Source organism: Acipenser ruthenus, chromosome 4, assembly GCF_902713425.1.
Source record: "Acipenser ruthenus chromosome 4, fAciRut3.2 maternal haplotype, whole genome shotgun sequence".
In the NCBI taxonomy this organism is placed as follows: Eukaryota; Metazoa; Chordata; class Actinopteri; order Acipenseriformes; family Acipenseridae; genus Acipenser; species Acipenser ruthenus.
This window is the reverse complement of record NC_081192.1, coordinates 80,069,629-80,086,635: the sequence shown is the minus strand read 5'-3', so window position 1 is coordinate 80,086,635 and position 17,007 is coordinate 80,069,629. Positions and strand designations below refer to the sequence as shown.

General features: G+C 38.6%; 1 protein-coding gene across 1 annotated transcript in view; it reads right to left on the bottom strand.

The window, feature by feature from the left end:
• The window catches only part of LOC117399402 (leucine--tRNA ligase, mitochondrial-like), a 79,204-nt gene that overhangs the window by 26,096 nt on the left and 36,101 nt on the right, over window positions 1-17,007 (bottom strand). Inside the window, exons 8-12 of the mRNA XM_033998521.3 lie at window positions 15,948-16,055; window positions 15,358-15,517; window positions 14,254-14,358; window positions 6,086-6,201; window positions 1,676-1,959 (exon numbers count right to left, since the gene is read on the bottom strand). Of these exons, the coding sequence (XP_033854412.2) occupies window positions 1,676-1,959; window positions 6,086-6,201; window positions 14,254-14,358; window positions 15,358-15,517; window positions 15,948-16,055 (773 nt within the window). The remainder of the gene's footprint in view (window positions 1-1,675; window positions 1,960-6,085; window positions 6,202-14,253; window positions 14,359-15,357; window positions 15,518-15,947; window positions 16,056-17,007) is intronic.

The following is a 17,007-nucleotide window of genomic DNA, read 5'->3' as shown; positions in this document are numbered from 1 at the left end:
TTTCCTGCTCATTTTCTTTTTGGACCTTTTAGCTCAAGTGGGCCAACTGGGGTTACTTGACCTTTTAAGTCATTTTTTTGTTGGAAAGCCCTTTAAATATCCTTTAAAATGGTTCTAACGTTATTTGTCTACATCATCCTCAACACAGAGCAAAGCGTTCTCTCCTTTTGGGTACGAGTTACACAGGTCTTCTTTTGCATGCACAGGCCTGGGCACCATTTTCTACATCATACGTTACAGGTGGGCGGGTCTGAATTTTTCAAGGTCAAGCAGGGCCAAATACTCAAATAACTCAAAGTTTGCCATCTATTATGAGGAAACCAAAGAAGTCACATGATCTCAACTGGCCATCAGCCAATATCCCAAAGTACTTGGTGTTCATAAACTGGAAAGCAAAAAGTCACAATATAGCAACCATATTAGGTCAGATTTTGGTAAGGAGTTTCCATAAGACAGAGAATATATATAGTGGATATTGAACTGGATTTAGAAAGAACACATTAGCCTCAGCCTTTCAATTTGCCACATGCACGGAACTGACTTTGAATAATGCATTCAAGTATTTCAAGGGAAATGTGTTGCTGGTAATTAAGAACAACTGAGAAGCTAATGGCTCTCCAGATTGACAATACCACACACCAGTCAGCTATCATCATCATCATCATCTTCTCACAGGAATGGATCAGAGTACTTGTGACTCTAACACTCATAAAAAAGGTAATAATGCCATGTGTTTTTTTGGTTCTAGTTTGCATAGCATCTCCACACACACCCCCTTTACACTACCACAGTAACTGAACACAGAATTACCTGGAATCTGAGCACTGCACAAACACATCAAGAGAATGATATTACTGATCATTGGGGGGACTAACTAACAACTTTACAACATATTATAGACCGCTCAAGAGCTTTCAGACTATTCGAGTGCCAGTTGTGCCTGCTGTATGCCAGTAAACATTACAAAAGAACTCCTTTCATGACATCAGCCATATCTATTTGAGATTCTAACCTGCTTTATTCTCAATACCGATACGGTTGACATCATCTTCTTTAAGAAAAATCCATAACAAAACAGACCTCTCAAAACTCCCTTTGATTGCAAACTCAATTTAAAACAGTGATATCACAATTGTGGCACTTACCTCAGCCAGTTCACACAGGATTCACTTTTTCCCTCTTTTCAATGAAGGTGCTAATTGACTAATTAAGATGTGTTAAAAATACAATTTATTATTATTATAATTTATTTTTTTTTTTTACTGTAAAGCAGCATATAATAGAGTTATAGGATAGCAAGCGCCTCTGTATGGGTGATATTTAGGGGTTCAGATTTTCTGTTTTTACAAAAAATTATCATGTTGACTGGGTAAGAAAGTTTTTTTGATTTGTAATAACTACACAACATTAATTAACTAAATTGTTTGTGAAATCGGGTTTAATTCCTAATATAACATATTCCAATAGAAATCTAGCTTTATTAGGTTTAACCCTAAAATCAGAATCCTTAGTTATAACAGCACTCATAGTGCATACACAGTTCACTTCTACCTCGATATTCCTTCATACACAGTTGTTTGCTGTTCTATAACTCTGTATTTCAGTATGTTAGACAACTGAATACATGTTCTGAAAAGGCTGAAAGGCAAGAGTCAAACAGAAGTGGTGTACTTACTGGGGACAGGTACAGGTAAACCAGTGTGAAGCCACTGCTAAAGGTGAAGCCCCCTTCCCAGTAAACGACCCCGCTTTGGGTAACAAGACAGGCAGGTCTTCGGTAGGCACGGGCAGGGTGCCGCAGGACTGGCAGTGCATTATGGGTATCGGGGTTCCCCAGTACCTCTGGCGGGAGACCAGCCAATCCCGCAACTTGGAACTTGTGAGGTATCCACCAACGCTCTTCTCTCGGGCCTTCTGGGTAATGGCATTGAAGGCTGCTCGTCTGTCAAGGCCTGTGAACTAACGCACGGATCTTTGATTTCAGGACTCATTAATCTGATATTAATATGTATTGTCTGTGTCTCTCTTACTGTTTTAAACAAGAAAACTTACATTTTATTTGCTTGCTTCGCTACTGAATTATTGACACAAGTTAGATGGGGATGTCAGCAGGTTCATCATAAGAAGAACATAAGAAAGTTTACAAACGAGAGGAGGCCATTCGGCCCATCTTGCTCATTTGGTTGTTAGTAGCTTATTGATCCCAGAATCTCATCAAGCAGCTTTTTGACGGTTCCCAGGGTGTCAGCTTCAACAACATTACTGGGGAGTTGGTTCCAGACCCTCACAATTCTCTGTTAAAAATCTAAACGACACAAAAATAGGAGGAGTGGCAAACACTGTTGCAGCAGCAAAGGTCATTCAAAATTATCTAGAATGATATAGAGATACTGAAATTGAAGAAGGAATCTATGAAAAAGACCTAGGAGTTTATGTTGACTCAGAAATGTCTTCATCTAGGCAATGTGGGGAAGCTATAAGAAAGGCCAATATATCTGAAAGCTCGGATATATTATGAAAAGTGTTGAATTTGCCATTGTATGTAAAAATAATGTGTAAAAAATAGTGTAATTGTATGTAAAAATAATGTGATATTATGTGAATAATGTAAGTCACCCTGGATAAGGGCGTCTGCTAAGAAATAAATAATAATAATAATAATAATAATAATAATAATAATAATAATAATAATAATAATAATAATAATAATAACAACAATTTAATTCAAGGGAAATAATGTTAAAACTTTACAATGCATTTGTAAGACCTCATCTAGAATATTGTGTTCAGTTCTGGTCACCTCGTTACAAAAAGGATATTGCTGCTCTAGAAAGAGTGCAAAGAAAGGGTTTAAAAGGCATTTTGTATGCAGACAAGCTAAAATAATTGAATCTATTCAGTCTTGAACAAAGAAGACTACGCGGCGATCTGATTCAAGCATTCAAAATTCTAAAATGTATTGATAATGTTGACCCAGGGGACTTTTTCGACCTGAAAAAAGAAACAAGGACCAGGGGTCACAAATGGAGAGAACAGAAAATAGGAGGCACTTTTTTACACAGAGAATTGTGAGGGTCTGGAACCAACTTTCCAGTAATGTTGTTGAAGCTGACACCATGGGATCCTTCAAGAAGCTGCTTGATGAGATTCTGGGATCAGTAAGCTACTAACAACCAAACGAGCAAGACAGGCCGAAGGACCTCCTCTCGTTTGTAAACTTTCTTATGTTCTTATTAAAGCATGTAGTTACTGCGTGATCTGCCAACTTCTAGTTTTACTTTGTTTACATTTTTTTGTTTGTTTTATTTAGAGTGATGTGACAGAAATACAATGATTCTTGGTAGTAAATCTCCCTCCTGACCTGTGAGGGCGCTAAGTACATTAACTCATCAACCCGGAAGGGAAATGATGTGGCAGCTGTGGATAGGAGGAGCAGCTGCAATCATTTACCAAGGGGTCATGAGTGACGGTATAAGTAAGGGTTGAAGTGACGTAATCTGTTCACTAAATAACATTGTAAATTCACTACCAGCACTACAGCACTCACTGGGACCTTGTTTGTGTTTCTGTATTTGTATTGGGATTATTGTGCTTGTGGGATAATTGTTTATTGTAAACAGGACTGCAACCCATCATCATTTACTGTGCAATACACATCGTTGTGTATTGCCAGCCATCATTGTTTGTTTCTGTTTGGTCATCAGAACCCTGGATTAAAATAAACAGAAACCTTTTTCACCCATACTTTTTTTGTCTGACGTTTCTTGCTGGATTACTGCACTGCACCTGCACATAGCACAAGTGACCAATTATTATTTTTATTTATTTATTTTCCACCCAATCTGGAATGTCCAAATATGTTTTTTCTCCTAACCGCAGCGAGTCCGCACACTGCACAGACGTTCTGAGGGCATGTGAGTGTCCTCCGATCTCACAAGCCTAAAGCCAGAATCGCTTTTACGCCAAGCAATCCAGAGCAGAGGTGGGCGGGCTACCAATCCCAGAGAACAGAGACCAGCCCTGCCTCTTATCCACTCTGAATGTGCTCGGTGGTGTCTGGCCAGTAGGGTTCGCTGTTGCGCGATGAGGAGAAGCAATCCCTGTCGGTTTCCCATCCCCCACCCTGGGAGTGTCAGAGCCAATGTGACACCTTCTTCGCAGTCCCCAGCATAGTTCGGCCTCTTTGCACAGCCCGACGCAAACTGGTGCCGTTCAAGCTATGTGACTCATGCTGTGCTCCCAGTGGCAGCGCTTTAAACTGGATGAGTCACTCGGGGAGCCCCTCACTTACATTTTTAAATGGAATAAACCTTGCTAGCACACAACCGTGGTCATGCAAAATATATCTATATCTATCTACAGTATATATATTTATCTACACACAATCATCACAGTTAGGCTGTGTTGAAGGTAAACTGAACATGTACCACATTCCACTGTATGGCTCTTCACTAATTTGTGTGAATTGGCTTTTCATAGGTCTCTCGTGCACTCCGTGAACACTAAACTTACTGTATATGTTCATCAACATTGTTTGGATATTACTGTCCGCAATGACTGTTTACTTAACCTCAAATGAAACAATAAAGACATGTATTAAATGTTTTTTTTTTTCCTATGGTGTGTTGTTTATAAATCATTGACCTTTATATTGATTTGCAGCTCCATTTAATATCCAAACCCTAAGAAATATGTAGGCCAAGTGTACTGTAGGACCCTCCTGAGGAAACACGATACAGTGCACTCTGTTTATAAGAATCACATCCGCCCCGTGGTTGAATCTTAAACGCGGGCCGATATGATTACGGTGGTGAAGTGCTGCGGATTCAGTATGTTAGTTTGAATGCTTTGTTCCCTGCAGTGTAATCGGTTGACCACTAGATGTCATAAGTTCCCGCATGTATGCACAGGGACCACACGCAGTATTGTTTAGTTAGTGCTCCAACTGAAAGCTAGAATTATTTTGTTTGTTTGTTTTATTAGCGGTTGTTTCCCCACCGCACTGTGAGAGAAAATAAAACCAACACCGGTTTTAAACTGTAAATCAAGACTCCAGCCTGATCATTTACACTGCCCTCGGCCACATCACATTACAAAGCGCCTCAGCGGGTCCGCAGTTTAAATACAGTATACAGATGTCAATGGTGCTCAATCACTGAGGACAATACATCAAAACAAGTCCTCATGGGTAAGCAACTTATTATATGATCATGATTATGTTTACTCAAGGCTGCAGAATCCAATTTTACTACAATATACTTGAGAAGCAATCGTCTTGTGAGGGTACCTAGTTTAACTGCCGTGCAGCGTTTCGTGTAATGGCCTTTGAATTAAAATGACATTACAGTACAGTATTTTACTGTCAGGACTACCACTGCATTTAAGCATCTGTGGCTTATTTATTTTCAGTTGTGATGCAAACCTCACAGTTTTTCATTAAGCAGAGATGCAAAGCTCTGCAATCCCCCTCCTCCTCCTCCTCCTCCTCCTCCTCACTGCACTGCATCGCAATCCCACTCCCTCTACATGCATATCACACAATAACACTGCTGTGCTCGGTATGTATTCAATGAATGTGTATTCACTTTATTGAAACAAATTTTCTAACAGAGAACACAAAAAACGTACCTGCACAATGCAGTGGCGCAGTCACTGTCTGATTACAAACAATGCAGTGTTTCCTGCATCACTGCACGACCCATGCAGCGTAAGAGCCTAATCACGCGAGATGTGATCAAATTCAAATTCAAAAACAACTTTATTGTCTGTACACGTCATTGCACTTGATCAAGTACATTACATGTAGTCAGTTTGCCCCAAAATGATTCTTATAAGTGGATTTCTTGATTCTTACAAGCGGATTATTTTACATTGGTTAGTATAGGAATGATTTGGTCCCAGTGGTTTTGATCACTATATGCAGTTGATTCTTATATCGGTGATTCTTATAAACGGCGTGCACTGTATTACATCGGATGTTGGCTAAAAACAGCATTTAATATTTAAAAAGTTGCAAAAACACTGTCTACTGGCAAAGTCAAATAATCCATTCACTCTGCAATTGACTTCAGGCAACATCACTGACCTCTCCAGAGTGAACCAGCTTCTCTGTCCCATCGGGCAGGGTTTCCAGAACCTGCAGGCAGGCCAGGCCTAGGCTCCTGGCTACAGCAGAGTCATCTGGGCTGGTGTCAGGAATACCTGCCATAGGAGGAGCGGTAAGGGCCTTTCTGCAACAGTTGACTTTTATCCAAAACAATCATTTGATACTTGTCTACAGCAGTCTACGTATATAATTCGACCCTACAGGGACTTCATTCAGGAATTAGGTAACACAGGGTTGAAATTTTCAACAAAAAAGTCCTCATATGCGCAGCCGGGTGTGAACATACATTTGAGTGCCAATGAATAAATGAAGGTGTGTTACAAATACAAACATAAATACTTCTAAAATGAATAGATATCGGTAGACGATAATTTTTTAATACAAAATAAGCCTTAAATAATAACTGATAAAATATAACCAATTCACCATAAACAAAGAAGCTGAAAATACTGAAAGCGTTGGACCCTCTGCATCACCTACTCACTCACGTACTGTAATATAACACTTAACTTAAACCTTAAATGATAAGTATTAAGAAATATTGATAAGTATTAAGAAATATTACACTATGTAGTAACTGCTGTAGAGAGGCCATTTTGTTTCAAGATATCCTAAAAAAAGGTAGTATAAAAAATGATACAAAAAGGTCTTAGTCAAACAATGCACAATAGAAATTTGTAATATAACAGGCACTACTATTAAAACATGTATGTACTTGCCTTGGCCATTTTAATCTCCATAGTATTCTCTGAAATCATCCCCATACTTTCCAGACCCTGAGTACTCACCTACAACATGACCTGGCCATGATACATTGATAGCCTTGGGTTAGAAAATATATCCCTGTTATTTTTATTTTTGTACTTACTACTTATCCTACAATGATATATTATGTGTGCTTCTGTCTATTAATTACTATGAACTACTCCAGAAACAAATTGCTTTTAAAAAGGTTTCTCAAAGCTGAACAAAAGGAAGTGTGATGGAATTACATCAATCAATAGATTTTTTAGTCTAGTTTCAGGAGAATTTTTCTTAACAGATTTCCTAGTCAGCAGGGCAGGCTCTACGTCATGAATCAGCATGAAGCCATTTAAAAATGCAACACGTTTAGTTTATTAAGACGAGAAAGGGAGAGCAGGGGGTGCGTTTAGTTGCTACAGCCTTCATCAACATTGGAGAAGTGAAATAAAGATTTACCACAATCGAATGCTTTCAGATTTACAAAACAGCTGCTTGTATTTTTTTTAAATATTTCACACGTAATGAAAAAGGAAGGCATAGGCGGCGCGTGAGTCTTTCGTTTGGGGAGGATATTCCACTTTCCCCTCTGCATTTATTGAACCCAACGATGTACAGTAAGATACACACACACACATATATAATTAAGACTTGCATTTTTTATTACTCTGTTACTAGTGAGTCTGAATACTAAGTTTCATTCATTATATTGAGTATGAAAAATAGTCGGACTGACGGACACAAATAAAAGTTGTAAACCGGATTCATTCGTCTGCGTCTTGAGAACTTGTAATTTATAGCACAAAACAGACCTTAAAACCACTCAGGGATGCTACATACAGTGCCTTGCGAAAGTATTCGGCCCCCTTGAACTTTGCGACCTTTTGCCACATTTCAGGCTTCAAACATAAAGATATGAAACTGTAATTTTTTGTGAAGAATCAACAACAAGTGGGACACAATCATGAAGTGGAACGAAATTTATTGGATATTTCAAACTTTAACAAATAAAAAACTGAAAAATTGGGCGTGCAAAATTATTCAGCCCCCTTAAGTTAATACTTTGTAGCGCCACCTTTTGCTGCGATTACAGCTGTAAGTCGCTTGGGGTATGTCTCTATCAGTTTTGCACATCGAGAGACTGAAATTTTTGCCCATTCCTCCTTGCAAGACAGCTCGAGCTCAGTGAGGTCGGATAGAGAGCATTTTTCCACAGATTCTCGATTGGATTCAGGTCTGGACTTTGACTTGGCCATTCTAACACCTGGATATGTTTATTTGTGAACCATTCCATTGTAGATTTTGCTTTATGTTTTGGATCATTGTCTTGTTGGAAGACAAATCTCCGTCCCAGTCTCAGGTCTTTTGCAGACTCCATCAGGTTTTCTTCCAGAATGGTCCTGTATTTGGCTCCATCCATCTTCCCATCAATTTTAACCATCTTCCCTGTCCCTGCTGAAGAAAAGCAGGCCCAAACCATGATGCTGCCACCACCATGTTTGACAGTGGGGATGGTGTGTTCAGGGAGATGAGCTGTGTTGCTTTTACGCCAAACATAACGTTTTGCATTGTTGCCAAAAAGTTCGATTTTGGTTTCATCTGACCAGAGCACCTTCTTCCACATGTTTGGTGTGTCTCCCAGGTGGCTTGTGGCAAACTGTAAACGACACTTTTTATGGATATCTTTAAGAAATGGCTTTCTTCTTGCCACTCTTCCATAAAGGCCAGATTTGTGCAGTATACGACTGATTGTTGTCCTATGGACAGAGTCTCCCACCTCAGCTGTAGATCTCTGCAGTTCATCCAGAGTGATCATGGGCCTCTTGGCTGCATCTCTGATCAGTCTTCTCCTTGTATGAGCTGAAAGTTTAGAGGGACGGCCAGGTCTTGGTAGATTTGCAGTGGTCTGATACTCCTTCCATTTCAATATTATCGCTTGCACAGTGCTCCTTGGGATGTTTAAAGCTTGGGAAATCTTTTTGTATCCAAATCCGGCTTTAAACTTCTCCACAACAGTATCTCGGACCTGCCTGGTGTGTTCCTTGTTCTTCATGATGCTCTCTGCGCTTTAAACGGACCTCTGAGACTATCACAGTGCAGGTGCATTTATACGGAGACTTGATTACACACAGGTGGATTCTATTTATCATCATTAGTCATTTAGGTCAACATTGGATCATTCAGAGATCCTCACTGAACTTCTGGAGAGAGTTTGCTGCACTGAAAGTAAAGGGGCTGAATAATTTTGCACGCCCAATTTTTCAGTTTTTTATTTGTTAAAAAAGTTTGAAATATCCAATAAATTTCGTTCCACTTCATGATTGTGTCCCACTTGTTGTTGATTCTTCACAAAAAATTACAGTTTCATATCTTTATGTTTGAAGCCTGAAATGTGGCAAAAGGTTGCAAAGTTCAAGGGGGCCGAATACTTTCGCAAGGCACTGTATATATTTGACATTGTTTTTTTTCCCAACATTAGGTGGCCAAATAAATTAAGTTTAAAATAGCACTAGCTTGTACTTTAAAACACGTTATGCCTACTTAAGCAAATTAGAAAAACAGGGTAACAGGCTGCACTGTGTTTTAAAATCTTTAAATCTGTTAACCTGTTCTGCAGTCCTACAGTACCTACACCAATTTCAAACACCATTTTCATCACTACACAAATTTAAATCATGTATTAATACTGACTATTAAGCTTCTAAACACACACTTACTATCATACTTATCAAGGGGCATTCAACGTATTTCATAAGGTATATTTGCAAAAAAAAAATAACTGCACTCTTACTGTAAACTTTTGAATAGGCTATCTATATGGGGCTCAGATCGGAGGGAAGAATGGATGTTAAACCAGCCAAGCATTGTCTCCTCGAATGACACTGAAATGTAACTAAATCCTGTATTTTGGACCTTGGTGATACTGCAACAGGACTGTCACAGCCTTGTTTAACTGTGTATCCAAAAACTGTCTTTGGTAAGCAGAATATTAAAATACGTTTTCATATTTAGAGTACAGATGCAGTTTTCTGCTTTCCTTGCAGACACTTTTTCAGAAGTTCAAAAGATCCCACTTTCACTGAAAATGAAGTGAAGGACTGGAAAAATCAAAAGAAAAACCTTCAGAAACATTCATCTGGCACCACAAACAGTGCTCTCAAAGGCATTTGTTCAAACAGTCTAAGGAAGTATGTTCTGACTGTAGTGTCAAATTTTCACAAAACGGTTGAGCGTTAAAACAGACAGTATGCTACAAAAATATTTTGCCACTAGTTCTGTAAAATCAGATTCTGATCACGCTGTTTGTATAGATAACAGCAATTTGAATAAATGTAGAAATTGTGAAGAGGATGTTCCAGGCAAGGGAGTTTTCGTCGGCTGCCTCGTGCAGCGGTATGGGGGGCTCAGATCGGCGGAAAGAACGGACGTTAAACCAGCCAAGCAATCTCTTCCAATGACACTGAAATGCAGCTAAATCCTGTATCTATACTAGTGTTGATTTTGATATCCCAGCTGCCCTAGCGGTCTTGCGGTTGCGGGCTAGGAAAACGAGAAATATGTTTGTTAGACCTGCTTTGGCCGTTTGCTGTAAAAAAATCGATCTTCTTCTCTCACAAATATGTTTTGTGTTGGTCAGAACAATTTCTTGTGAGGGTTTGGGCAATTTTTTTTTGCGGAGGCCTCCCCATGCCTCTTATACGCTCCGCCTATGAAGGAAGGCATGATTGTTTACTGCTTCAAAATGACACCGTAACAAGGATAATAGCATTACAGCCCATTCGCTTCTGTTTTAGTTTAAAAAAAAGTATAAATCAGGTCATAAAAACAGCTAATAACAAAATACTACCATACTCCAAAAATGAATCTGTGTCATTAGGGGGTTTTGCACTTGAGGCCCCTGGTATACCTCAGGTATCTCGCTTGTGGTTAACAGCGCTTCGCTTCACCATTGTCCTTGAAAATTGGATACACAATATGGTTTTCTATAAGTCAGACAGTATACTAGACTAGACTATATGGAAAACTTTGTGAAACGTTTGACTAATCCGTTTAGTGCAAGAGACTTTGTAACAAAAACAGAAATGATAACAATGGAAGGCTAAAACCAAAACTGCAAGTAGCAAGTACTTACAGAAAAGCAGGAAAAGCGGTATTTCAGTGAAGCGGTGTACAACTGTGAATGGATCTGTGGTATTTTGTTTATTGAATCGCTATTAGTACCCTACATTATAAGATTTTTTTTTTTTTTAATCTGTAACCTAAAAGTTGTTACATGCCTTAATAAAAGGTCACTGCACTTAACACCCACATTTTTGATAACGTATTTCTGATAACGGCTAAACGTTTAGATAACATGCTTAACATTTGGCTGAACTATTAACATGTTCAATAAATACACATCTAAAGCACGTTGTGTACAGTACCCGACAGAAATTTAGCATGCAGCACAGCAATATACCTATTTTGACGTGCAATCTGGAAGTGGACACTGTACTGAACTGAAGTGGAACAGTGAGAGAGAGAGGCCTGTATTTGAAATGTGCCCTTTGATGTTAAAAACAATCTGCTAAACACAGCAAAACTTTTCCAATGAATGCAAATAAAGCCATTCTCCACACAAAACCACGGCCGGGTCTGGCCTGCAGGAATTCCGTCTGAGGGGGTGAGAGGGGGTATAAAAGGGCCTAAATAAATGATTAGTGGGTCAAACAAGCTGTCTCTGTCCCCTGAAAACATAAAATGAAAGACCTTTTTTTTTTTTTTTTTAATAAATTTAGTGGTCGCCAATTGTTTTATTGTTTTTCTCCCTAATTTAGTAGTTTCCAATTATTTTTTAGGCTCAGCCCACCGCTACCACAGGGGTTGCTGGAGCGCAGTGAGCCAAGAACACCCTGGTCGACCTAGCCCTCCCTCCCCCTGGGCTGCCCAGGCATTGTTGGGCACTCCTATATATATATATATATAGCTACATTATAGCTACATTCTAATTCTATTCTAAATATTAAGGAATTTAACAATTAGTATTCATTACAGTATATAAATCCTTTGTGATGTTATCTACTGATAACAAACAGTAAGCTATTCATTCCCCCCTGATTCGAGTTCTGGCTTGAGGTTGATATATATATAAGCAAGCTTGCAAATGAGACTATTCAGTTTATTTTTAAACAATAATGACATATTCATACAATATAACAAAACAACAATAATAGCATTCAAGTAATTTGTCAAAGCAACTTCTATAGAATTAACTGTAGAGATTCTCTCAAAATCACTCCGCTTAAAACTGTAAGTTGCATGCAATTACAAATCAAATTGTACGGCATGCAATCAGATTAACAAAAAGAATCACCTTAATTGTTATTTGTTTATTTAGCAGATGCCTTTATCCGCCTTTATTGTAAGGTTTGAATTTGGCTCAATTGCAGTATAATGACATGCGCATGCATGTTTTCAGTTGTATCGAAGGCTTTTTGTGAAGAGTCTATGCATTTTTTTTTTGCTTCATGATTTTTGAATAATAAAGTATTCTCACTGCATCGATTGTAGTCAATTATGTGCAGAATGTGATATTCCGAGTGTAATATTGAATACAACTGTAGATTTTCTTTCTCATTAAAAACATCCAAACATTATTATTATTTGTTTATTTAGCAGACGCCTTTATCCAAGGCGACTTACAGAGACTAGGGTATGTGAACTACGCATCAGCTGCAGAGTCACTTACAATTACGTCTCACCCGAAAGACGGAGCACAAGGAGGTTAAGTGACTTGCTCAAGGTCACACAGTGAGTGAGTCGGGATTTGAACTGGGGAGCTCCTGGTTGCAAGCCCTTTTCTTTAACCACTGGACCACACAGCCTCCTAACACAGCTTTTAAACTAACATTTATACGGTGAGACATCTGTTATCTAATCACATACACGCAGAGATTTTAACTGTATATCATGGTTCATCTCTCTTCTTCGGTAGCCCTAATAAGCATTAATCTTGTGTAATACTTGAGTGAAGTGTCTGTAGTATTAGCATCTTCTTAGGTAAAGCAGTAAGGACTTCTTAAGGCAGCAAGACTTTCAAAAACATGGTCAGCTTGGAAGCCATTTTTGAAGACAAGGAGCAGTGGTACAATTAACTGAAGACATGGTTAGTTGCTAAAACTCTTGTTTTATGGGTTTTTGGAACAAAGGAGAGAGTTTCTGATTGGCTGGTCATATCAGTTGAAACTTCCTTTGTAGTGAAGGTGTAGGCACTCCTTTGTGTCTTTTGTGATTTTAAGAATGATTTTCTTCAAATCAGTGCTTTTTAAGGTAGAGACTTGCCACATCACTCCTAGTTTTAAATCAGGTCTTATTTATATGTTTCCATAAAATGTACCTTTCTTTTGGTATTAAACACGTCAGTGTTCAATGCAGGCCGATCAGAGCTTTAATTTAGTTAAGTTTAGATAGTCTTAATGTTATCTTATTTATTACTGATTTGTTTTATTCGGGATATCTTTATTTAGTCTCAATGTTTTCTTAATTCCTATGGACTTCTGTATTGTTTATTTAGTTTGAAATATATTTTCAATTTATCATAGTTATATCAGCCCTTTAGTACATTTGGGTCATTACCAAATTTGTCAAAAGGTCTTCCTTTGAGGTGTTACGGTTTACTGCTTACCCCATGTTGTTTAGATTAATTGTGTCTCCGAATTTAGTAATTTTATATTCTTTTATTTTATTTCTCTGGTGGATATTTGTATGTTGAGATTCTGTAATAGCCAAGGCTTCTGTTTGCTCAGCAAGCAGCAATTTTACTGGACATCAGCACCAGGCTTGCACGAGCCCTACACTCAGTCCTGGGTTTCACAACTTCCCTTGTTCAGGTCTACATTAGGGTTGAAGCAATACGTGATATTATCCAGAATTGGTTTAGTCTTGATCACACTTATCACAGAATTAGTCAACGCATAAGAGTTGTTCATGCAGCTAGAAGGGACTGACAATATTTAACATAGGTCTGATTTAATTAAGGGTAGTTTTGAGTTTCAAGGCCTATATCAGCACATTCGCTTTTCTATAGCCTGCACCAGTGATTGAATAAAGACTATTCCATGGCTAATTATTCTGTTCAATGTTTCCATGTATATATGTAGGTTCGTCAATGCAAGCCTCCTCTCACAGGATTCAACACCAAGAAGAAACGAATGGGATCCAGAAAAGCTGCACCAGCCACAAACATTCTTTGACACTGTTCGTTTTTTCAGGTGAATCTCAGTTCAACATACTCACATACATGTTTGTCTTGGAGAATGGCCTCAGAGGAGTGCTCAATGATATGTGTGTGTTGACAGTAAAGTCTATTTTATGTCTATTATGTTGGTTAATTCATGTACACTGCTGTATATGCATTGCCTACTCACCTATTGTAGTATCCAGATGACCCTCGAACTTCAGTTTAGCTGAGATGGTAACAGGGATCTCCAGTCCAGTAAGAAGATTCACAGCGATGACCGAGGTCAGGCAGTCTGCAGGGATTGTGAATTATAAATACAGACAACCATGTTTGATTAATTAGATCAGACCTGTCTTCACTCATCACTTTTAATGACAACACATCTTCAGCAGCCTATGCTGCACAAAGAGCTCAGTGGGACTCCCAATTACAACACAAAGCACCACTTAATGGGGGTGGAAGCAAAGGAAAGCATAGCAAAGTGCAGAATGTGTTGAGCACTTTGCTATGTTCTTCATTTGTTATCATTAGTCACTGCCTGCCTTGTAACTGTTGTACTGTACCATAGCAAAGTCGTGTTTTATACAAAGATATTGAGTATAGGAAAAAAGAAAAAAATGAATACAGAAAGTGCAGCTGGCACACAATCGCTTCAGCGCACATTGACTTTCCTTATTTAACCACCTTCGTTTTGTGATAAACTGTTGACACACCTGACATGACAATGCCAAGTAGCATTTTGGTGTCCTTCATTTGGTATTAGTAGTACTTGTAGTATTCTACTGAATAGAACCATGCATTATTTAATCAATAACTATAGAACAATCACAAGTGGTACATTTAGAAAAAACAGGTTGTTGAATGCATAACAAGCCACTTTGTAGAATGTAGGAAGCTCAGCTTTATTCTTTGCCTTGTAACCAGTTATTTTTTATGTTTCTATAAATCATGACATGTCTGTATCATTGAATAAAATAATGTGGCAGTGAAACAGTTCATTTTGACAGAAAATGTAAAGAATCATAGAATGCAGCTGTGTATCAAATGGATGCTGTCTCTATCGTGAATAAACTTAAGTTACATGGCTTCAACATGAATTCAAGAGGTCAAGGCCATGGACACATTTAACAGGGCAGTATTTACTTTTTTCCCTCAAAAACTTGCTTTAGATAATGTTTATGATTCTGTTGGTCTTTTCAATGACAGAACAGTGCTGTATGCATACCGATAGTCCCATGGATACAAGCAATTACTACCACTGTACCACAGTGTCACTAAAGCAGTCCCTTACCTTTCCCTGCTATGAAATCCTTTTGGAGGGTCTCTTTCAGGGGGCTATTCCCGTGCAGTAACCGGTGACTCGGAAGAATGGAGAGATGAGTGGCTCCGTAAACAGCCTCAGGAGTGAAGGTGTATGCCGACAGCTTCTCCCCTGCCACCTTACCATTCACCTAGACCACCCCGACACAAGACAAACAGCAGAGGCATCAACTCACAGCTTCAGCAAGTCACGTATTAATCATTTATTTGAATGTATTTATACAGGTGCATTGCACTGCACACAATAGTACAGTAATGGGCATCTACACTGCTAGTCTCAAAGCTGGACTGGGTTTTTGTATATATATAGTTTGTGCCTCTAGTGAAAAGCTCTCAGGTGACATATTGAAACTGCAGGAACAAAACGGATGCTTCACCAGGTCAGTGATTTGCTCGCTTTGCTGAGGTTGCTATGGGAAACCGTGAAAAAAACTCCAAACACTGGTCACTGCTTTCAAGTACTCTATTGATCATGAAGATTACCTGTTGGGATGCTGCTAAGAGATAAAGAGAGCCCAGAAAACCCTTAAAGACAGGGTTGGACGTACAGGTGCCACCTACCTTTAAATGGAAGTCGAAGAAGCATCCAGTGCATTCTCCTATCCAGTTGGCTTGCATCCCCTTCACACCATACCACTCAGGAAGGTCAACCAATGCATCGAGCAGAGGCTGCAAAATGACAAACAGAAGGCTGTGCTTGTGAACTCTTCCGAAATACATTTAATTTACATGTATCAATTAAACTATTAAAGACAATTTACAAGTGATCAAACAATAAAATACGCACTCGAGTAAAATACCTTTTTTTTTTTTTTTTAATGGCTTCTTCCACAGTTTATCACCCCACTAGGGTACACAAAGCAAACATAGATTTAAGAGAATTTAAAAAAAAAGTATGTCAGTATACATAGAGAATAGCATCTGACAGATGAGAAAACAGTATTGAAATGTATACATTTGGACAATTAATTTACAAGTGAAACTAGGCCTAATGATGATGATAACATACACATATGATAAGCAACTGCAGACATAATCTCTCTCTCTCTCTCTCTCTCTCTCTCTCTCTCTCTCTCTCTCTCTCATAATTGTATTCATTAAACAGCTTGTGGCAAAGTGGTTAATTGTGTACAGGTGCTGTTGTTCTGAAAAGCTCACCTGGTTAACCCAAGCTCCTGTGAACAATATGTATGGGATATGTTTGTCTACATTGCCCCGTCAATTAATATTCAAGACATGTAAAAACCAATATGAAAACAGTTGGGATTTTAAAAATATATATATTTAGGGATACAATGGCAGAGGAATAGTCGGTTCAGCCGGGGCAATTGCACAGGGGCCCACACACTCAGAGAGCCCTACAGGGGTCCGAAAGTTTGGAGAAAAAAACAACAACTTAACAGTGATAATATCCTTCACATTTATAATTGCAGATGTTACCTTCACATTCATATCATTATAGCTACTAGTGCCAGTAATTATGTTTTTATTCTCCCTTGTTTCTTCAGGTACTGCTATTCTCTTAATTATGTTTTAAAACAAATGTTTGAATTAAAATGAGCTTCCTACCTCATAACTGTCTTTGCATGGAAGCTGGTATGAGTCACTGTTTTATGTTTCG